This window comes from Diceros bicornis, chromosome X (assembly GCF_020826845.1).
Source record: "Diceros bicornis minor isolate mBicDic1 chromosome X, mDicBic1.mat.cur, whole genome shotgun sequence".
Classification (NCBI taxonomy): Eukaryota; Metazoa; Chordata; class Mammalia; order Perissodactyla; family Rhinocerotidae; genus Diceros; species Diceros bicornis.
Window position 1 is genome coordinate 31,300,719 of NC_080781.1, and position 22,255 is coordinate 31,322,973.

Sequence of the window (22,255 nt, forward strand, 5' to 3'; positions counted from 1 at the left end):
TCATAAGTAGGTTCCACTCCCTGACTTTGACCCACTGCTAAATTAGCAGAAAATATTCCATTGCTTAATCTACAGTATTTTGTATGATTTTAGCCTCTTTGGATGCTATTTCTTCCTTAAGACCAATGATTTAAACATGTCCCTCTGCCGTAACTTCAACAATAATCAGTGAGCATCTAGGAAAATGAAAGCATAGACTGAGGTGCAGGGAATAACAAAAAGGTAAATGAGTTAAGTTGTTTTCTGTTCTGTCTTTGGGACATGCAAGATGCCGATTTTCTAAACAAGTTAGGTTTATCACTGAATTTCTAGACTCAAGACCATTGATCAGGTAAAATAGAATTTTCCTGAGCCTAATTATTTTATTAAATTATTTTCTGATGTCTCTGAATTAATCATGATAATTGTTAGTTTTACGAGCAAGTCAATAAAATTCCTAGGTCTGCAGATTTTTTCTGTCTTTGCCATAAATAGTACAGGTAACTCAATTTTTCTGGGTTTGAGAGTCTTTTGAAGATGAAGCAACTCTTTGATTTATTCAAAAGGCACTTTCATTAGCTGTTCTTCAACAAAATAGATAAAGAAAAGGAAAAGGAGATGAAGCCCAAATTGCTCTGCTTTTCTGTTCACTGTGAAAAAAATGACTGAAGGGCTATAGATTGCAAGTGTTGAACAAAATGAGGCTTGGAGATTATCTGAGGATTTTAATCAGGTGTTCTACCCAGAGCTCCATTATCAGAGAGATGGCAGTGAAGCCATACATTGAGAAATAAGCATTCTTTGTTCTTTTTACTCTCTGTATGGTCTCCCTTGTGAATGCTAAAATATCCATCAATTATGTCTATGATGGCCTTAAATTAAAATATCTATCAAATACTCAAAATATTAAACATTCTTTATGTTTAAAAAAAGATGTTAAACTATTAATCAGAATGCCTGTGAGTAGAAGTAAAGCACAGAACAATTACAAGATGTGGTAAATAACCTTATTAAGAATGTGGTGTAAAGAAAAGACAGTGTTTGGAGAACAGGGATAGATATAGTTAGAAGAACTTTACTTGGAAATAGTCAATATATTTTTACAGCATCAAATTCAGGCAAAAGCAGGTGACAAGGTGAGAAAATATGGAATTTTTGTATTCTCAGAAAAAAATCAGGCAAACAATATCTGAGAGCTCAGATACTAATTGACAGCTTATTGCGCAAAGTAATTGTGAATACTAAGAGAAGAGTAATTTGGGGAAAATTGATGGGTTCTGGAAGACATGGAACCTTTCAAGGGACCTTGGCAGTTGCCTCAGGCTGTGATCTGCTAATTCTGCTAATTTTCAGAAATGCAACCAGAGATTAAACAAGCTGCCCAAATCTCCTTCTTCCTTTGTGAGAAAGAAGAAAATGTGGAAACAGTAAGCTGAGAGAAGAGAATTTTTCAAGAAATCAAGTTCTGAACCACTTTCCAACCTATGTAATCCTAGGTTGAGACCACCTACTTTTGAGTCTCAGGATTTGGGTTATTTTTATTATTGTCAAATGTTTACTTCTCTACAGTATTTGAAAGTAAAAAGGAATTGTTTTTGCCAAATTTTAAAAAACAGGAGTGGAAATATGGATGATTCTAAGTTTCTTTTTTGCATTTTTCTTATTTTTTAAATTTCTAAAACAATATGGACATAAAAATGATATATGAAATACATGGTCTTTGCATATCTTATTGTAGGTAGCCATAACTTTTAAGGATCTATAAGATTTAATTAAGATAGAGAACTGTTTTTGAGTTTTGTTTGTGTTGTTGACGTTGTTTTCCTATTTACTTACGACAGTGATGCTGTGAGTAGCAGTGGACGTGATACTGCCGAGGGCTGTTTTCTTGTCCCAAATGCCTTACAAACCTGTGAGTGCCTCAAATAAAAGCTTTTATTTGTTTTCATGTCTTATTTTTATGTACAGAGCATAATATGAAATGAAATATTCAACAGAAGGTGGTGACAACTATAGACAGAATGGCCAGCCCTGGGGATCACGAGGTGAATGGGAGGCCCCAGTGTTGGTCCTCAGCCTTTTCTCTTCATGACCCTTTGGAGAAGGCTGCCCACATCTTTCGTTTCACTGCTGACTCTTACTTTCCTCACCTGTACAATGAATATATTTAGATAAATGACCTTTATGTTTCTTTTGGTTTATTCTGAACTGTTTAAACCTATTTAGGTGACAGGTATCACCATGTTTAAAATGGTAAGGTTTACTTTGTTTTATGAAATAACTATAGATTCAGAAAATATGGATAGAATGGTGGATAGGACAATGGATATAGAAATATTCTGGTTATCTCTAGCTACAGAATACCCCAAATGTAGTGGCATTAAACAATAAAAATGTGTTATGCTTATTATCTCTCACACTTCTGGGGTGACTGGGCTCAACTGGGTGACTCTTGCTCAGGGTCTCTCATGCAGTTACAGTCAGATGGAGACTGGAGCTTGAGTCATCCCAAAGGCTTCCTCATTCACATGTCTAATGGTTAATGCCCTTCGGCTGGGACCTCAGGTGGAGCTATTGGCTGAACATTTACATATGGCCTCTCCAAGTGGCCTAGGCTTGTTCATAGGATGGTAACTTGGTTTTAAAAGCACGTGAACCAGGGCTGGCCCAGTGGCGCAAGTGGTTAAGTGCACGCACTCCGCTGCAGCAGCCCCGGGTTCGCCACTTTGGATCCCCGGCGTGCACTGACGCACCGCTTGGCAAGCCATGCTGTGGCGGCGTCCCATATAAAGTGGAGGAAGTTGCACAGATGTTAGCCCAGGGCCAGTCTTCCTCAGCAAAAAAAGAGGAGGATTGGCAGATGTTAGCACAGGGCTGATCTCCTCACCAAAAAAAAAAAAAAAAGCAAGTGAACCAAGAAAGAGAGACAATTACGAAGAAGTTGTATTACGTTTCTGATTCATTGGATCAATTCACTGAGACTGGACCGCCATATCACCGCATTCAAGGCAGTATTGAAGAATTTGTGGACATGTTTTAAACCAACAAAAAGATATGTATATATAGCAGTACTTTATTTCCAGTTCAAGTTGTCTGATACACCCTGTAAGGTGAACAATTACATAGTCCACAAAAAAAGTTGAAGATTCTTGGATGACCTCTCTGCTATTTATGTGTATATATATCTCCAAGCTAATTTTAAATACTAATATAGTTCCCTTTGTAAAGAAATTATTTATTAAGGAATCTTTAATAGAGGGTCATAATTATGCATTTTTTGTTATATCAAGCTTGCATTGGGGTCACCCGTACTTTCATTAACAAATGTATGTATCATCTTCTAATTTTGTGTGCTAGTGCTTTGAACAGTTTTTTTAAATCATCCCCAAATTTTAATCACTAGTTGAAACATCTGCTTTATTTGAGCAGCACTTATGAAATGATATGTAAACAAGCTCTGCTTCATATTTTGGCAGCAATTAAGTCCAATTTCATCAGAGAGTTCTTCTGCTCCACACGTACTCTTCACCTGGGAGTGAAAGGGACTTCAAACCTGGAGCTCTTATTTCTTCCCTTTGGCATCCACACGCGCTATTGTGTCATCATCCTAAGCAACAAAGAGGTGAGAACAGAACTGTGGCGTATGGTTTCATCATGGGCTGGCACTTTAATGGAACAACCAGTACAGGGAACTTGAAGGCAGCTCAAGACTCTGAAAATGTAGATAACAACTTTAACCTTCTAGTTGCTAAACAAAAAGCTTATCCTCAAGAATAAGCAGAGTTACACTATTTGTGGGTGTATTTTGTAATGGATGCATAAGCAGAGTGGAGGCATGCCTAACCTTGCCGTGGCCTTCTCTGTATTAGCTATCTATAGTTGCATAACAAATTACCAAACTCTGAGAGAGTTAAAAACAACACATGTTTATTATGTCACATTTTCTATGGATCAGAGGTCCAGATATGACTTAGATGGGTCCTCTGCTTAAGGTCTGTCAAGTCTTCAATCAAGGAATGGGACAGTGCTGGGTTCTTCTCTGAGGCTCAATTGAGCTGCATCTAAGCTCTCTCAAGTTGTTGGCAGCATTAATTTCCTAGTGGCTCTGGGATCCATGCAGCTTGCTTCTTTAAAGCTAGCAAGGGCAAGAGACAGAGAAGAAGAGGAAGGAAAGAAGGAGGGAGAAAGGGGAGGGAGGGAGACAGAGAGAAAAGAGAGACTTTAGAGGAAACATTTTATGGCATTATCCCCTTCCAGAAACACACTGCCATGTGTTGACCTGAGGAGGGAATTTATAACCTGCAAGAGATAGCCCCAAATGTATCAATTATGTATCAATTATGCACTATATTGAATGCATATGCAGTGAAATAATGGTATTTGGAAAGAGGTATTGTATTGACCTGGTGTCTATAGGATCATTTACACATGAAAAATAATATAGCCTATTAAATGTGTAAAGAATAGTTTAATTTTACATTTAAAATTACCATTTAGGAGGAAAAATGCTGTTCTATAGTAATGCTAAGTCTTTTTTAAAATTTCCTTTAAAGAAGCTCAAGATTTAACTGAAATCCTCTATGTAAAAATTTGTGAAAAATAGTAACTATAGTGTGATCAGTAGTTTAATCAGATGATTCACAATTCCTTTTTTATATCAATTTATAATATAGCCCTAGAAAAAACGGTAGGGTTAGTTCTCAATAGCATGGTAAGAAGATTGATTTTATTCTTTGAATTAGGCTATTGGAATATTAATATTTACTTCCATAAATTTTATCTAAATTAATCAAAATATAATTACATTTAACTTGGCATCTCAATTTATTAAAACATGTCTTTTGATTACATATATTTTGTTCTTGTCAGAAAAAATATTAATAAAAACAATAATTATGAAATTATATTGCTATCAATTGGGAAATAATGCCCTCAGTCTAAAGTATTGCATTGAATTACAATTACTTATGTGGGAAAACACGTCTATTAATTTACACATTCAATTTTATTGCTAATTATATTGAAAAATGCAATTACACGCTTAAATAGATAAACATTGAAGTCCACATAGTTAGCTCCTGTTCTTATTAAATGTGTGATAACTGCTTTGTCATTAAGAACCACCTGTTGAAAACTGTTAAGGTAATTAGGCCTCAATTTGATAGCTTTCCAAGTGTAAAACAGAAACATTCCTACTAACACTGCTATCAAGGAAAGGCCATTTGTTTCCTTTTGGCTGTTCCATTTGAACTTTCAAATAAAAAATGCAATGGTTTATGTAACAGCTGTTTGAGAGTAGAAACAGTTTTACAAAACTTCTGTCAGTGTTCATAGAAATTCTTACCTTAGGGGAAAACCTACAAAAGCCCTAAAAATTCATGCTATCAAATGCCAGAAATCCAAAGTTTCTGCTGGTATGTGGACGGGGGCAGATTGAATGGAAGAACTTAGAGTAGAATCATGACCTGATCCCTGAGGAATTGCACCTTCTGGGAGCAGGAGTTGACAGACCCCCACACAAACACTGCAGAGTACAAAGCAATGTATTAACACAACCTTGGGCTCTGTCTTCACTGTGGTGCCTATGTGGACATCTGCTTTGTGTAGTCCTGGGTTCCCAAGTAAGAAACCACCTGGCATTGCTGGGATCATCCGTTTGAAAGAGGCAGGGGCATCAAACAGGTATCCTTGATATGGGGCCTGGGTTAAGAGTGAGTTCCAGTTGCAGCCACTTGCTGTGGCCTAGCCAGCCCTATTCCACCAACCCATGAGCCTTTTTATTGAGCCAAACAAGACTCTTTCTCTTCCCTGGTAGATTTGTCTCCTAGTCCTTCGTTGGCCTTTTCTGTATACAAAAGTTGGTCACAACAGGGCCGGCCCCATGGCGTGGCCGTTAAGTGAGCGCGCTCTGCTGCTAGCGGCCTGGGTTCGGATCCCGGGCGCACACCGACGCACCACTTGTCAGGCCATGCTGTGGCGGCGTCCCACATAAAGTGGAGGAAGATCGACACGGATGTTAGCTCAGGGCCAGTCTTCCTCAACAAAAAGAGGAGGATTGGCATGGATGTTAGCTCAGGGCTGATCTTCCTCACAAAAAACAAAACAAAACAAAACAAAAATTTGGTCACAACAAATAGAAACCAAAGTCCGGATATTGCTGACTTGAGGCAGCGGGGATGGGAGCAGCATCCCTGAGCAACTTATGCAAATTGGCCCAGGCCTGTAAGTGGGCCCCAGACACCAATGAGAGTTTCAGCCTTGCCAAGTCAAATAAAAAGTTGACAGGGCAAGAATGCCCACTCCCAGGTAGAAGACCCTGCAAGGCCTTCTTGTTGATTTATTGTCTACAACAATTTAGTCTAAGGCTACGCCTTACCAGTTGTTAAATATATTGTATGTCACTCTGGCCATCTCCCTTATATTTGCATAAATAGGTGGAGCTGCTCGTCTGCCTTTACACTATCACTCATTTCATTCTCCATCAGTCTTTTGTGTCTTTCTGTCTCTGCTGATGCAGAGATTAAGCTGGCAGTCTCTATTATATATATTTTTAAATATTCTACAATCAATGTGCAAAATTTTTTGATTCATAATTAATGTGCAGACTTTAATAATACTGATTTATGTTTAATTTTATTGAATGTGAAGGTAAAAACATTATATTATGCTAACATCTTTATGTAAATTTACATTTAGGCAAACTAACTTCAGTTTTATGGAAGTTATCTTTATAGCTGAAGGGACTGACTATTATTTGAGGGTGGTTTCTTTTTTCAGTTTGTTTGTTTATTTATTTATTTATTTATTTTTTGTGAGGAAGATCAGCCCTGAGCTAACACCCATGCTAATCCTCCTCTTTTTGCTGAGGAAGACCAGCCCTGAGCTAACATCTATTGCCAATCCTCCTCCTTTTTTTTTTCCCCCCCAAGCCCCAGTAGATAGTTGTATGTCATAGCTGCACATCCTTCTAGTTGCTGTATGTGGGATGCGGCCTCAGCATGGCCGGAGAAGCGGTGTGTCGCTGTGCGCCCGGGATCTGAACCCGGGCCGCCAGTAGCGGAGCGGGCGCACTTAACCGCTAAGCCACGGGGCCGGCCCTGAGGGTGGTTTCTTTTATTTTCCGTGGTTTTTAATGGCAAGCTACATTTCATTTGCCCTTTGATTTTTCATTTGATTTGTTACAACTGCATGTTTTTTTTTTTGGTAACTACATTCCTCTCCACAGGCCATACCCCTGAGTTGTTCCTGGAGAAACATAGAGAAGATGAAATCTCATTTGGCTCATAAACACTTCGAAACATTTATTAACCTCAGGATGCTTGCTGGCAATATGGGGGCAGGTTAGGTAAACTTTAAAGTCCCAATGTGGTAAATGTTCATAATTACACATAGTTGGAGCCCCCTCCATACTGCAAGGCCTTCTCCCACTTCACCCAACTTCTTTTCCGCCTGTTACTGTGAAACCATCATCCTACAATAAGCAGTGCAGCCTTTTTCAAGAAAAATATGAGAAGAAAATCTGAAAAAGAGAATTTTGTACCCAATGGTAGTTATTTATTCTTGAGGGTCTCCTCTGGGTTCCTTATCAATGATACTACCAGTTAACCTGTAAAGACTCCACATGCCTCTGGGGTACCAATATTTTAGTTCCAGGGGACACCAATTCAAATGACACGTAGAATATGAGGCAGCAGAAATTCCTATTTCCCCAAATCCATGTTAATTTTATGGACCTGCTCGTTCTTTTTGTAAATTGAGATATAATTGACAGATAACAGTGTATAAGTTTGAGGTGTATGTGTTGGTTTGATACATTTATTTATTGCAATATGATTACTACAGTAGCGTTAGCTAACACCTTTAGCATGTCACACAATTATTTATTTTTTGTGATGAGAACAATTAAGATCTAGTCTCTTAGAAACTTTGAAGTTTATAATACAGCATTGTTGACTATAATCACTATGCTGTACATTAGATTTCTAGAACTTATTTATCTACTAGTTACAAGTTTGGAACCCTCTCATTCTTAAAGGAAACTGTAGAATATGGAGAATGACAATTGCAAGTTTTAAACTTTGACACCCTCAAGCTGTTTTCTCAATAATTTCATTTTATTATACCGTTCAATCCTCCCAACACAGTTTAATTCCGTAACAGTATAAAGCCAATTTTCTAGGCATGGAGAGAGTGAACACACAGAAAGGGCATGAACCCTGAACTCAAGGGAATCACATTCCAATGGAGGAGACAAACTTGCAGAAGATTGGCCCAGCTCACACCAAAACTTTGTATTAATTTGAAGTAGGTATCCCTCCAGGTGGATGGAAAAAGCTGGCTGAACATATGGCACATTCATAAGAATTAGAAAAATGCATTCCTTCCTTCAGTGGATGCAACATTTTGCTGGGACAACCTTGCCCTCAACAAGATGCCCCTTGCAAGGCATAATCTTTCCTTGTGTCCATGGTATCCTGGAACATGTCCACTTATTTCTATAACACAGTCAGACAGATTGTGACCATTTGTAGAATACAAGGAAGAATGCATTTCTATATGATAGCAGAGGCAGGAATAATGGATTAATAGAGGAAGTGGGGTAAGAAGGATGAGTAGAAATTTGCCAGTAAAACAGAATTTGGGCAGGGTAGAAGTGTGCTCAGGAGGAGATGAGAAGAACATGAGGCAAAATAGCTAAGCATGGAATTTCATGGACACTTGAATTGCCAATTCTGAGAGTGGTGTGTTAGAAGTGACAGAAAATGAGTTGGATGGGTAAGTCAGACTGATAGGAGGGCAGTGAATTTTAAGTTGAATAACATTATTATTATTATTATTATTATTATTATTATTATTATTATTATTGAAAGCAGGACCTCAATGGAAGGTATTCCGCATAGGCATGATCTGATTTCATCTTTGTTTTAGAAAGCATCTCTGGAACCACAACAGAGAGTAGATTAAGAGTTGGAGACAGAAACTGGAGACCGAGAAACTGGCTAGGAAATTCTTGCAGTCTATAACACTACTCCGCATACCTCCATTCTATATAGCCCTCTGCTTTTTGCTTAGTAGGAGTAAAGACAGAGAGGAGGATGTGAGAAGCAATGGCGAAAGAAGAGATGATGGTGTTGAATTTGGGGGAAGGAAGATGAGGACAAGAGAGAACTGTAAACGTGAATATTTATAGAAAGATCAATCTTAATGACAGTTTGAGTGTCACACTTGAAGGGAAGCAAATTTTCATTTATTTGTAGAGCAAATTGGTGGCAAAAATTTAAAGAGAAACTGTTCTGGAAAATATGGTGATAACGGTGAAGAGAGATTGTTAATCTCATTGCCACAGTAACTTCTAGGGTCTAGGCCCAACTTTCTGTTATTTGATGAGATGTTTTCCTACAATATACCATGTATTTTTATTAAACAATCAATTTATATACCATTTAAATATATGTTGCCTTCTCAAAATGTCTGTGGAATAATCTCTCAGGCATGCAATTAACATTGTGTTAAAATTGTGTTAAGAAAGTTGAACTTTTTAGTGCAGGCATATAAATCTTTTGTACGGCTTCTTCTCACCCTTACTGAGTGTCCTAGCTCAATCATGCTGTGAAAAATAGTATTTTAAAAGAACAGCGATTATTCGTATTGGTTAGTTGCACATTATAATTATGGCAAAGTGATACAGCCACCTACAATAATTAATGATCTCTCTGTATTGTATAGAATTTAACATTTAAAATTTTAGCTTAACTCTCATGTGCCTGTTTAGCCATCAGAATGATACAATATTGTTCAGCCAATTTAAACAAATAAATTACAAAACCTAGCAAGATCTAGGCCCAAGATAAGAAAATAAGTAGAATTTAAGACCTACCTATGAAACAACACATGGGGATTTTCTGTCCAGAAATGCTTTTTTTTAATTTTTTTTTTTTTTTAAGGATTGAGGTAATTTGTATCTGGAGGACATCCAATGTATGTCCAAGGTTACCCAGCTAATTAGTGGCAGAGCTGGGGTTAAAACTTTCCTGCCAATTCAGTGTTTGTGTTCCTCCTTTCTGGGTCATTAACAGCTGGTCTTCTTGTAAAGTTGCATGCAACTGTGTTATTTGAGGACTGAGTTTAACTAGATACACAGGAAGAACAAAATATCCTTTGTGAGAGTTTCTAACAATTGACAATGGGCTTTGGCCTCTTTCTGGAAAATATAATATAAATCCAAGTAAACATGCCAACTGAAAAATAAAAAATTAAGAGCAGAAAGGAAATTTAATATGTGACTATTAGAATAGCTCACATTGACAAGTGTCTGTTATGTGTCAGATAATTTCATTTCCCTTGTCATAGCCTCTAGACTTGGAATGTAAGGGGCTTCTCTACTTTAAAAGAGTTCTTCGTTGCGTTTGTATTCCTTTCCTGTTCTGATTTTATTTAAAGAAAAGTGGAAGGAAATAATTTGACAATACTACAGATGACTTTCCTGAATAATTTTCTGACATAGCATTATTTTCAATTATATTAAGCTTCTTTTTAATAAAAAAGAACATTGAAAGTGAGCAAGTTAGACGAAATAATTTATTGAGAAATGATAATATATTGTCTGTGTAAGATGTGGAGTTAAATGGAATTGAGTGGAGTCTTAGTTACTGATATTTCAGTTAGCTAATCAATGGCTAGGAAGCTGTTTATAACTTATATTTAAGAAACATATTCTGGCAAATAGCAGTTTGCTCCTTTTGTATCAACTCCGATGAGCTGATATTCCTTTTCATGGAGTAGACAAGCTATAGATCAGGTTTCATTCAGGCACGGATTTAAAAAAACATATAATTATGATAACTCTGTACTCACTGAGTCTAATTTCTTAGGAATACTAGATTTTGTATAAAACAACTGATTTTTAGATAAAAATTAAAAAGAGAAAAAAGTTGAAAGTAAAAAATTAATATATTGTTTTCTCCAGTCTCTGTTGAACTGATGCATTTGTACTCTACTTCAGTTATCATTGAAAATTTCACATCATTAGTATTGATCACTCAGTTGTATTTGTAGTAAAACACACCACACAGAAAACACATTTCAGATTGCTAGCTTGGATTTGTGTTTGTAAAGTACATGACTTCTTAGGAAAAATTACTATTTGAAAATTATTTGTCTATTTATTATCAGGAGTGCATGGATTTAAATGCTAAACAATTTAAAACATTCAAAGTTTTCCGTATTCCTTTTATCAGCACGAACTGAAGATAACTGTGGATCATATTAATAAAATTCTATGGAACATTATCATATGAAAGTAGATGACAAAATTAATTATAAACAAATCTCAACTGGGCAGGGATAATGAAGCTATAAATAAATTGACCTCACAATCAGAAATTGTTCATGCTTAAATTCTTTCCAGATTAATTTTCAATTTTTGCCACTTCACTTCTCTAAGATATTTACAATATCTTGGCATGTATATTTTTATTATGTGATCAATTTACTCTTATGTCATTTAGTTATATATTCCTCCTCAAAGATATCTTTGGAATAGTCTCTCAAGCATACAGTTAATATTGTTTTAAGGTTGTGAGACAATTCAAACTATAGTTACAATCTCAGCTTCGAAGCTAGAGTTTGTTACCTTTTGCTTTCCTAATATTAGTTGCATACCTGTCACAAGCCCTTTCTGGTATAAGATTTTTCATTGTGTAGCTTAAACCTAAATTTGCCAGTCTTCCTCTTTGTTGATCCTCTCAAGTCTCGGCCCCACCCTAGATCTTTTGAGTCAGACTTACATTTTCACAATATCCTAACGTGATTTATATGCACATGAAAGTTTGGGAAGCCCTGCTCTCAAAGAATGACCCCGGTTCATTTAAATAGGTCTGTTAAGTGCCTGTTAAGTACCAGGCAAAGGTACCTGTTATGTGTTACTCCATGTAGTCCTTACCGCATCCTTACTATCATTCTACTTCTTAAGATATAAACATTTTTTAAAAAGACTTTAGTATGGAAAATATGAAATACAATCGTAGAAATAAAACTGCAATAAATCCCTCCTGTACCCTTTGCTTAGCTTCAACAGTGCATGGCCAAACATGTTTCATGATTATAATGAAGCAAATCTCAATCATCACATAATTTTATCCACATATAATTCAATGTGTCTCTACAACAAAGACTCCCTTTTTTTTTATATAACCATGATACCATTACTACTAAAATATTGTAAATTTTTTTCTTAGTAACATCAAACATCTAGGCATTGTTCATATTTCCCTGATTATCTCATGATTGTTTGTTTTTTCTGGCATTTCATTTCAAGTTTCTTTGAATTATAGGGGAGGAAAAATGTTTTCCTTTACCCTTCCGAGTTCTTGGCTGAGACTCCTGTAATAAAAGACAAATTAACAAAAGGAAAACAAACAGGGGCCAGCCTGGTGGCGTAGTGATTAAGTTCGGATGCTCCGCTTCAGTGGCCTGGGGTTCGCAGGTTTGGATCCCGGGCACTGACCGACGCACCGATTGTCAAAGCCATGCTGTGGCGACATCCCATATAAAGCAGAGGAAGATGGGCACGGATGTTCGCCAGGGCCAATCTTCCTCAGCAAAATAGGAGGATTGGCAATGAATGTTAGCTCTCAGGGCTAATCTTTCTCACAAAAAAAAAAGAAAAGAAAGAAAAACAGAGGTTTATTAACATGTATACCTCATGTATATGTGGGAGATGTATACATGAAAATGTGTAACTCCTCAAGGTAGCTTAGAATTCAGGCTTAAATACCACCTTAATAGGGAAAGGGGAGAAGGGATGTCAGCCACTTAGAGGAGAGTAAATGATTTTTAGGAAAGATGAACGGGCCCTTAGAAGCATAGATGGGAGATATGATAGTGACAAAGTTTGGATATGGTGTCAACTTCTAGTCTCTTCCTGTGATGAGTCAATCTTCCTTGGTTGACGAAACTCCCAGGAAGGAGATTTATGATAATTGAATTCCTTTTGGAGGATCTGTCTTTAGGCAGATAAGGGGAGTTCAGAGAAAGCCTCTCCTTGCATTTGCTGTTTTTCAAGTACCAAAGCAGCATATTTTGGTGTGTCATATCTTGAACTCCTACAGTCATATTTTGGGGTGGCATATTCTGCTACCCTTCAGAATCAAGATCTAAATAATGTTCATCCATTGTGATTGTATGATATGTCTTTTGAGACTCTCTCTTCCCCTGTCCTTTTCATTTAATCTCTAGATTCCTAAAATAAAGGTATCGTTCATCCCATTTTACAGAGGAAGAAACTGGAACTCAGAGATTTGGTAAATTTACCTGAGGCTTAGTAGCTAGAATTAAAACCAGGCTTGTCCACCTCTATTGATTTTTCCCTCTATCATGTTGCTGCCCTTGCATTGTCCCCACCTTTATTTTCAGTCTCTCTGTTTAGTCTTTTGTACTTCTTGACTAATTACTTATTCTAAAGATCTTCAGACCCTCACATACTCATTTTGAAAACCTCCACTTTAAAGTATAGAATCTTGGGGACTCAGACACCCTGCAAAAATGATGACACTCCCTTCCAACAATAAATTACAGATTGAAGGAAAAAAATGTTCTCTTTTGCTTGATTATTTGTTTTAAGGTAACAGTCTACCAAGGATATTTGTAGCTATAAAGATCAACTGCTGTCAGTACCATCCTGGGACCTTCTTAATCCATCTCTGTGTTCTGGTTGCACGCAGAGTTTCCCCCGCACTGCAGTGGGACTATATTTAAGCCTTACTTTTCTCCACCCATGTAGGGCCTATGTTGCTTAGTAACACACAATACATGGATGTTTTTATAGTATACAGATTTTTCTTATAGCAGAAAGATTTATCCTAATTTTCTTCTGAGCTTTTAGAACTTAATATTATTGTGTGGTTGTGTTCTAGATTGGAGAATTAATATATGCTGTGGAAGGAAATGGTATGATCCCCTTGCCTTCTAGCTTCCTTCCAACGAATTCTTCCTCAAGTCCACTTGACTACAGCCGTTCTACAGACAAAGGTAGAGTGTGTGTATGTTTTATTTTATTTATAATGTTGCAGTATGGGACTGTTCCTCATATAGTCACCTAAGCATCCTCATAGCAAGTTTTTCCAATATATAATTAAATTTTGGAAGGCTTCCTTTTCAGTTTATGTTGTCAGCATCCGTGGAATAGAGCACCATTTTAACAATTAAGAAAATGTCGATGGTGATTCCTTTTTTAAATCTTTACTTTTCATTTTTCAGGTAAATATTGAAATTTTGCATTCAAAATATTTATTTAGCAGTATTTTCCATTTCCCAGATAATTTGGAAATCACTACACTCTCAAATTCTATATATTTTAATATAACCTGGACTTATACCCTATATTCTAGTTTAAAGTGTAAGGTTGTTAGTGAAAGAAAATAGCCATTCTTACCAGTCCTTGACTGATATCTTTCTTTACATTTCTACTCCTCCTACCTTCTAATCACTAATAGGAGTGCAATGGTCACTGAATTTTTGAGCATGTTGATGATGTTTCTATGAAAGAATCGTTTGACTAGAACTCTTTTTAGAGAATACCAGTAAAATATCTTTAATTCCTGAAGACTTACTCTTTAATTACAGTCATGCATCACATAATGATGTTTCAGTCAACGATAGACCACATATATGACAGTGGTCCCGTAAGATTAGTACCATACAGCCTACATGTGTAGTAGACTCTACCATCTAGGTTTGTGTAAGTATACTCAGTGATGTTCACACAAGGACGAAATCGCCTAATGATGCATTTCTAAGAACGTATCCCTGTCATTGTGCAATGTGTGACTGTACTGAATTAGGACTACTAGAAATGTGTTACCTATTTATTTTTATTCTGGTTGATGAAGGTCATCACTGAAGTTTTATGTTTCAGACCTCCGAAGTCCATCCTGGATAACAATGTCAAGGGTATAAATGATCGTTGCAGTCATGAATGTTTTTGCTTCCCCTAGAGTTTAATAAGGAAGATCCAGTTCTATATTTGAAATGCGAGCTCCGTCAAGTCCTGGATGTGGACCTTAAATTGCCACTGACTAATGAAGCCAAGGAAAAGGCTTTGGCTTTTGCAGCGCAGCAACAGATGTCGGATATAGAGTATGAGAGAAGGTTGATCACAGGCACTCTGGAGAGCAGTAGTATCCGCGTGGCCATCGCCCTCCTGGGACTGACTAAGATCGAGGTGGGAATGGAGGACAGATGATGCACTTAAATTAATCTCTCTTTAAAAATATAGTGAGAGCTGCTACTACTTAATCATAACAATGTTTTTACGTAGAAAAATGATGAAAGCTGGTTTTCCCCAGAAAGACAGCTCAGTAAATTTTTTCTCTTTACCTCATTAAATAGTAAATCTACAACAAAACATTCTAGAAGGTAATTTTAGGCATTAATGTGTAGTTGCTTAATTCACAGTAGTCCTCAATTCTGGCTGCACATTAGAATGCCCAGGAGAACTTAAAATAATACGAGTGCCCAGGCCCCACTCCAGATATATATCTAAATCCCTGGAAGGGGGTGGGTGAGGACATGTCCTAAAAGTTGCCCAGGATATTCTATTGTGTATCTAGAGAGGATCGTCCCTGGGGTCAGATTACCAGGCTGAGAATCCAGACTCTAACACTGTCTACCTGTGTGACTGTGGACTAGTTACTTAAAAATCGTCAAACATTTATATATATATATATATATATATATATATATATATATATATATATATATATATATATTTTATTGATGTCATAATCGTTTATAACATTTTGAAATTTCACTTGTACATTATTGTCAGTCACCATATAAATGCGTCCCTTCACCCCTTGTGCCCACCCATCAACTCCTTTCTCCCTGGTAACCACCAAGCTATTCTTTCTGTCCATGTGTTGGTTTATCTTCCACATATGAGTGAAATCATGTGGTATTTGTCTTTCTCTGGGTTATTTCACTTAACATAATACCCTCCAGGTCCATCCATGTTGTTGCGAATGGGACGATTTTGTCTTCTTTATGGCTGAGTAATATTCCATGATATATATATACCACATCTTTTTTATCTAGTCATCAGTTGTGGGACACTTGGGTTGCTTCCACTTCTTGGCTATAGTGAATAATGCTGCAATGAACATAGGAGTGTATAAGCGTCTTTGGATTGTTGATTTCAGGTTCTTTGGCTAAATACCCAGTAGTGGGATAGCTGGATCATAAGATATTTCTATTTTTAATTTTTTGAGGAATCTCCATACTGTTTTCCATAGAGGTTGCACTAGTTTGAATCCCCACCAGCAGTGAATTAGGGTTCATGTTTCTCCACCACCTCTCCAATATTTGTAATTTTTTGTCTTAGTGATTATAGCCATTCTAATGGGTGTAAGGTGATATCTTAGTGTGGTTTTGATTTGCATTTCCCTGATGATTAGTGATGTTGAACATCTTTTCATGTGCCTATTGGCCATCTGTATATCTTCATTGGAAAAATGTCTGTTCATATCCTCTGCCCATTTTATGGTCAGGTTGTTTGTGTCTTTGTTGTTCAGTTGTGTGAGTGCTTTGTATATTTTGGAGATGAACCCCTTGTCAGATATATGATTTGCAAATATTTTCTCCCAGCTGGTGGGTTGTCTTTTCATTTTGTTCCTGGTTTCCTTTGCCTTGCAGAAGCTCTTTAGTCTGATGAAATCCCACTTGTTTATATTTTCTTTTGTTTCCCTTGCCTGAGTAGACGTGGTAATCGAAAAGATCCTTCTAAGACCGATGTCAAAGAGTGTACTGCCTATATTTTCTTCTAGGAGTTTTATGGTTTCAGGTCGTCAAGTCTTTAATCCATTTTGAGTTAATTTTTGTGTATGGCGAAAGATAATGGTCTACTTTCATTCTTTTGCATGTGGCTGTCCAGTTTTCCCAACATCATTTATTGAAGAAACTTTCCTTTCTCCATTGTGTATTCTTAGCTCCTTTGTTGAAGATTAGCTGTCCGTAGATGTGTGGTTTTATTTCTGGGCTTTCAGTTCTGTTCCATTGATCTGTGTGTCTGTTTTTATACCAGTACCATGCTATTTTGATTACTATAGCTTTGTAGTATATTTTAAAGTCAGGTATAGTGATGCCTCCAGCTTTGTTCTTTTTTCTCAGGATTGCTTTAGCTGTTTGGGGTCTTTTGTTGCCCCATATGAATTTTAGGATTCTTTGTTCTGTTTCCATGAAGAATGTCATTGGGATTCTGATTGGGATTGCATTGAATCTGTAGATTCCCTTAGGTAGTATGGACATTTTAACTGTATTTATTCTTCCAATCCATGTGCATGGACTATCTTTCCATTTCTTTATGACATCATGAATTTCTTTCAATAATGTCTTATAATTTTCATGGTATGGGTCTTTCACCTCCTTGGTTGAATTTACTCCTAGATATTTTATTTTATTTTATTTTATATTTTTGTCAGGAAGATCAGCCCTGTGCTAACATCTGCCAATCCTCCTCTTTTTTTGCTGAGGAAGACTGGTCCTGGGCTAACATCCATGCCCATCTTCCTCCACTTTATATGGGACACCGCCACAGCATGGCTTGCCAAGTGGTGCATCAGTGTGCACCTGTGATCCGAACCGGCAAACCCCGGGCCACCGCAGCGGAGCGTGCACAGTTAACCGCTTGTGCCACCGGGCCGGCCCCTACTCCTAGATATTTGCATTTGTAAATGGGATTATATTCTTGAGTTCTCTTTCTGTTAGTTCATTATTAGAGTATAGGAATGTGACTGATTTTTGTAAGTTTATTTTATACCCTGCCACTTTGTTGTAATTGTTGATTATTTCTAATAGTTTTCCAATAGATTGTTTAAGGTTTTCTATATATAAAATCATGTTGTCTGCAAACAGCAAGAGTTGCACTTCTTTGTTGCCTATTTGGATTCTTTTTATTCCTTTTTCTTGCCTAATTGCTCTGGCCAGAACCTCCAGTACTATGTTGAATAAGAGTGGCGAGAGTGGTCACCCTTGTCTTTTTCGTGTTGTCAGAGGAATGGCTTTCAGTTTTTCCCCGTTGAGTATGATGTTGGCTGTGGCTTTGTCGTATATGGCCTTTATTATGTTGAGGTACTTTCCTTCTATACCCATTTTGTTAAGAGTTTTTATCATAAATGGATGTTGGATGTTGTCAAATGCTTTCTCTGCATCTATTGAGATGATCATGTGGTTTTTATTCCTCATTTTGTTAATGTGCTGTATCACATTGATTGATTAGCAGATGCTGAACCATCCCTGTGTCCCTGGTATAAATCCCACTTGATCATGGTGTATGATCTTTCTAAAGTATTGCTGTATTCGGTTTGCCAATATTTTGTTGAGGATTTTTGCATCTATTTTCATCAGCGATATTGGCCTGTAATTTTCCTTCTTTGTATTGTCCTTGTCTGGCTTTGGTATCAGGGTGATGTTGGACTCATAGAATATGTTAGGAAGTGTTTTGTCTTCCTCTATTTTTTGAATAGTTTGATTAGGATAGGTATTAAATCTTCTCTGAATGTTTGGTAAAATTCTCCAGAGAAGCCATCTGGTCCTGGACTTTTATTTTTTGGGAGGTTTTTGATGACTGTTTCAAACTCTTTACTTGTGATTGACCTATTCAGATTTTCTATTTCTTCTTGATTCAGTTTTGTGAGGTTGTATGAGTCTAGGAATTTATCCATTTCTTCTAGATTGTCCAATTTGTTGGCATACAGTTTTTCATAGTATTCTCTTATGATCCTTTGTATGTCTGTGGTATCAGATGTAATTTCTCCTCTTTCATTTCTAATTTTATTTATTTGAACCTTCTCTCTTTTTTTCTTAGTGAGTCTGGCTAAGAGTTTGTCAATTTTGTTTATCTTCTCAAAGAACCAGCTCTTTGTTTCATTGATCCTTTCTACTGTTTTTTTTGGTTTCAATTTCATTTATTTCTGCTCTAATTTTTATTATTTCCCTCCTTCTGCTGACTCCCTCCTTCTCCTTCCCTCCTTTGTTTGTTCTTCTTTTTCTAATTCTGTTAGGTGTAATTTCAGGTTCCTTATTTGGGATTTTTCTTGTTTGTTAAGGTGGGTCTGTATTGCTATGAGTTTCCCTCTCAGGACCGCTTTTGCTGTATCCTGTATGAGTTGGTGTGGTGTATTTTCATTTTCATTTGTCTCCACATATTTTTTGATTTCTCCTTTAATTTCTTCAACGATCCATTGGTTGTTCAGTAGCATGTTGTTTAATCTCCACATCTTTTTCACTTACCCTGCTTTTTACTTGCAGTCGATTTCTAGTTTCATAGCGTTATGGTCAGAAAAGATGCTTGTTATGATTTCAATGTTCTTAAATTTATAGAGACTTGCCTTGTTTCCTAACATATGATCTATCCTTGAGAATGTTCCATGCTTGCTTGAGAAGAATATGTAATCTTCTATGTTTGAATCGAGTGCCCTATATATATCTGTTAAGTCCATCTTGTCTAGTTTTTTGTTTAAGTCCACTGTTTCCTTGTTGACTTTCTGTCTGGATGATCTATCCATTGATGTAAGTGGGGTGTTGAGGTCCCCTACTATTATTGTGTTGCTGTCAGTTTCTCCCTTTAGGTCTGCTAATAGTTAACTTTAGGTACTTTGGTGCTCCTGTGTTAGGTGCATATATATGCATAAGTGTTATTTCCTCTTGGTGGAATGTCCCTTTTATCATTATATACTGCCCCCCCTTTGTCTCTCATTGTCTTTTTTATCTTGAAGTCTGCTTTGTCTGATATAAGTATGGCAATAGCTACTTTCTTTTGCTTGCCATTTGCTTAGAGTATCATCGTCTATCCCTTCACTCTTAGCCTATGTTTGTTTTTACAGCTGAGATGTGTTTCCTGGAGGCAGCATATTGTTGGCTCTTGTTTTTTAATCCATCTAGCTACTCTGTGTCTTTTGATTGGAGAATTCAATCCATTTACATTTAGAGTGATTATTGATATATGAGGACCTAATAGTGCCATTTTATTTCTTATTTTCTGATTGTTCTATATTTCCATTGTTTCTTTTCCCTTGATTTTTGCCTGCCATTTCAGCTTGGTGGTTTTCTCAGTTTTGTCTTTATTTATGAATTGTGGATCTGCTCTGATTTTTTGTTTAGTGGTTACCATGAGGTTTGTATAAAAGATCTCATAGATGAGATAGTCCATTTTTTGATAGCCTCTTATCTCCGTTAGCCTAAGCAGGTTCCCCTTCTGAGTTATTGTTGTCACAAATTATTCTTTTTGTGTTGTGAGTTTGTGGCTTAATTGAAGTGTTTATAGTTTTTTTATATCCTTTTCTTCCCTTTATCTTGTATGTTATAATTGTTTGCTAACCTATTCTGATAGAGAGCTGCAATTTTCTGATTTTTTCTGGCTATCTCCTTGCTCAAAGCTTTGTAAACCTCTGCCTTTTTGTCTCAGGTAGAAGGGCTCCTTTCATTATTTCTTGTAAGGCAGTCTAATGCCAATGAACTCTCTCAGCTTTTGTTTATCTGTGGTAGTTATTATTTCTGCATCATATCTGAAGGATATTTTCACTGGATAGAGTATTCGTGCTGAAAGCTTTTGTCTTTCAGAATTTTGAATATGTTGTCCTACTCTCTCCTAGCCTGTAAAGTTTCTGCTGAGAAATCCACTGAGAACCTGATAGGAATTCCTTTGTACAATTTTTTTTTTTTTGTCTTGCTGCTCTCAATTTTTTTTCTTTGTCATTGACTTTGCCGGCTTTACTACTATATGCCTTGGAGATGATCATTTCATGTTGACATATTTAGGGGATCTATTGACTTCATTCACTTGTATTTCCAGCTCCTTCCGCAGATTTGGGATTTTCTCAGCTATTATTTCTTTGAACAAGCTCCCTGTTCCTTTTTCCCTTTCTTCTCTCTCTGAAACACCTATAATACTTATGTTGCATTTCCTAATTGAGTTGGATATTTCTCGGAGAATTTCTTCATTTCTTTTTAGTCTTAGTTCTCTCCTCCTTCATCTGGAGCATTTCTGCAGTCCTGTCCTCAATAATGCTAATTCTTTCCTCCATATTGTCAGCTCTGTTCTTTAAAGATTCCAGATTTTTCTTTATCTCATCTGTTGTGTTTTTCATTTCCAAGATTTATGATTAGATTTTCTTTATAGTTTCAATCTCTTTTGTGAAGAAGTTCATGATTTCATTGAATTGTCAATCTGTATTTTTATTGGTTGAGCTTTTTTATGATAGCTATTTTGAATTTTCTGTCATTTAGGTTATAAATTTCTGTGCCTTCAGGATTGATTTCTGGGTGCTTGTTATTTTCCTTCTGGTCTGGAGATTTAATATATTTTTGCATACTACTTGAGGGCATGGGCTTATTTTTCCTCATGCTGAAAATATCCAGTCTCAGCTTCCACCTGCCACCACTGAGTGGGGGTCAAGAGCTGTGTATTCTGAGCCCACCACAATCCAGGGGCACTCTGGCCAAACAGTTGTGCTGGAGCACTGCATGGAGGGAGGGGCTCTTTCTTTTGCCTGCCTGATCCCAGGGCTTCTCACTCTTCCCTCGCTATCTGCTCTCCTGGGTGCTAGCTTGATGAAGACACCCCCGCAACAGTTCAGTCCCCTCCACATTCCTATGGAAATTTCCCACAGGCTGTGAGAGAACTTGGAGAGCAATGGTTTTCCCGTGGAGGGCCACCCTTCCCCTGTCTGTGAGAGCCATGCGGTCCCAGTCCCAGGGTCACTGTCGTTGGAGAAAGAGAGGACTTCTCCTTATCTCCTTCCACTTTCTCTGGGAGTTCCAGCACCTCCACCTTCAGATGTAAGGCTGCATGGGTCTCTCATGTCTTTTGTGTTGTGTGAATGTCCTGTGTTGGTATATGAATGTACTTTTTGTTTTATCTTGGCAGGGAGGATGTCTAAGAGGGAAAGCTCACTCTGCCATGATGTCACTCTAATTTTTATGTTTTTATTCTGGAAGTTTTTCTGGAAATTAAATGAGATAATTATGTCAAATGCTTAGCGTAATACGTGGTATGTAATTAAGTGCTCTCTATATGTATGGCATTGTTGTTTTTGTTGTTATTATTACTACTACTATAGACTCTATTATTGCAGCTTGAACTCTATTTTATAGTTGAAATAAGGTACAGTCTGTTCTCCACAGAGCTGCCAAAGCCATTCTTTTAAAATATAAACCTGCTCATGTTGCTCCTGTGCACAAATTCCTCTACTGGCTTTCCAGCTCATGTCAGAATAAAAACCAG

At 37.0% G+C, this 22,255-nt stretch overlaps 1 protein-coding gene across 1 annotated transcript in view; it reads left to right on the forward strand.

Annotated features, from left to right (window-relative positions):
• CFAP47 (cilia and flagella associated protein 47) overlaps nt 1–22,255 on the forward strand; it is a 533,305-nt gene that overhangs the window by 277,139 nt on the left and 233,911 nt on the right. The window contains exons 41-44 of the mRNA XM_058535621.1: nt 1,821–1,891; nt 3,456–3,601; nt 13,893–14,007; nt 14,973–15,199. Of these exons, the coding sequence (XP_058391604.1) occupies nt 1,821–1,891; nt 3,456–3,601; nt 13,893–14,007; nt 14,973–15,199 (559 nt within the window). The remainder of the gene's footprint in view (nt 1–1,820; nt 1,892–3,455; nt 3,602–13,892; nt 14,008–14,972; nt 15,200–22,255) is intronic.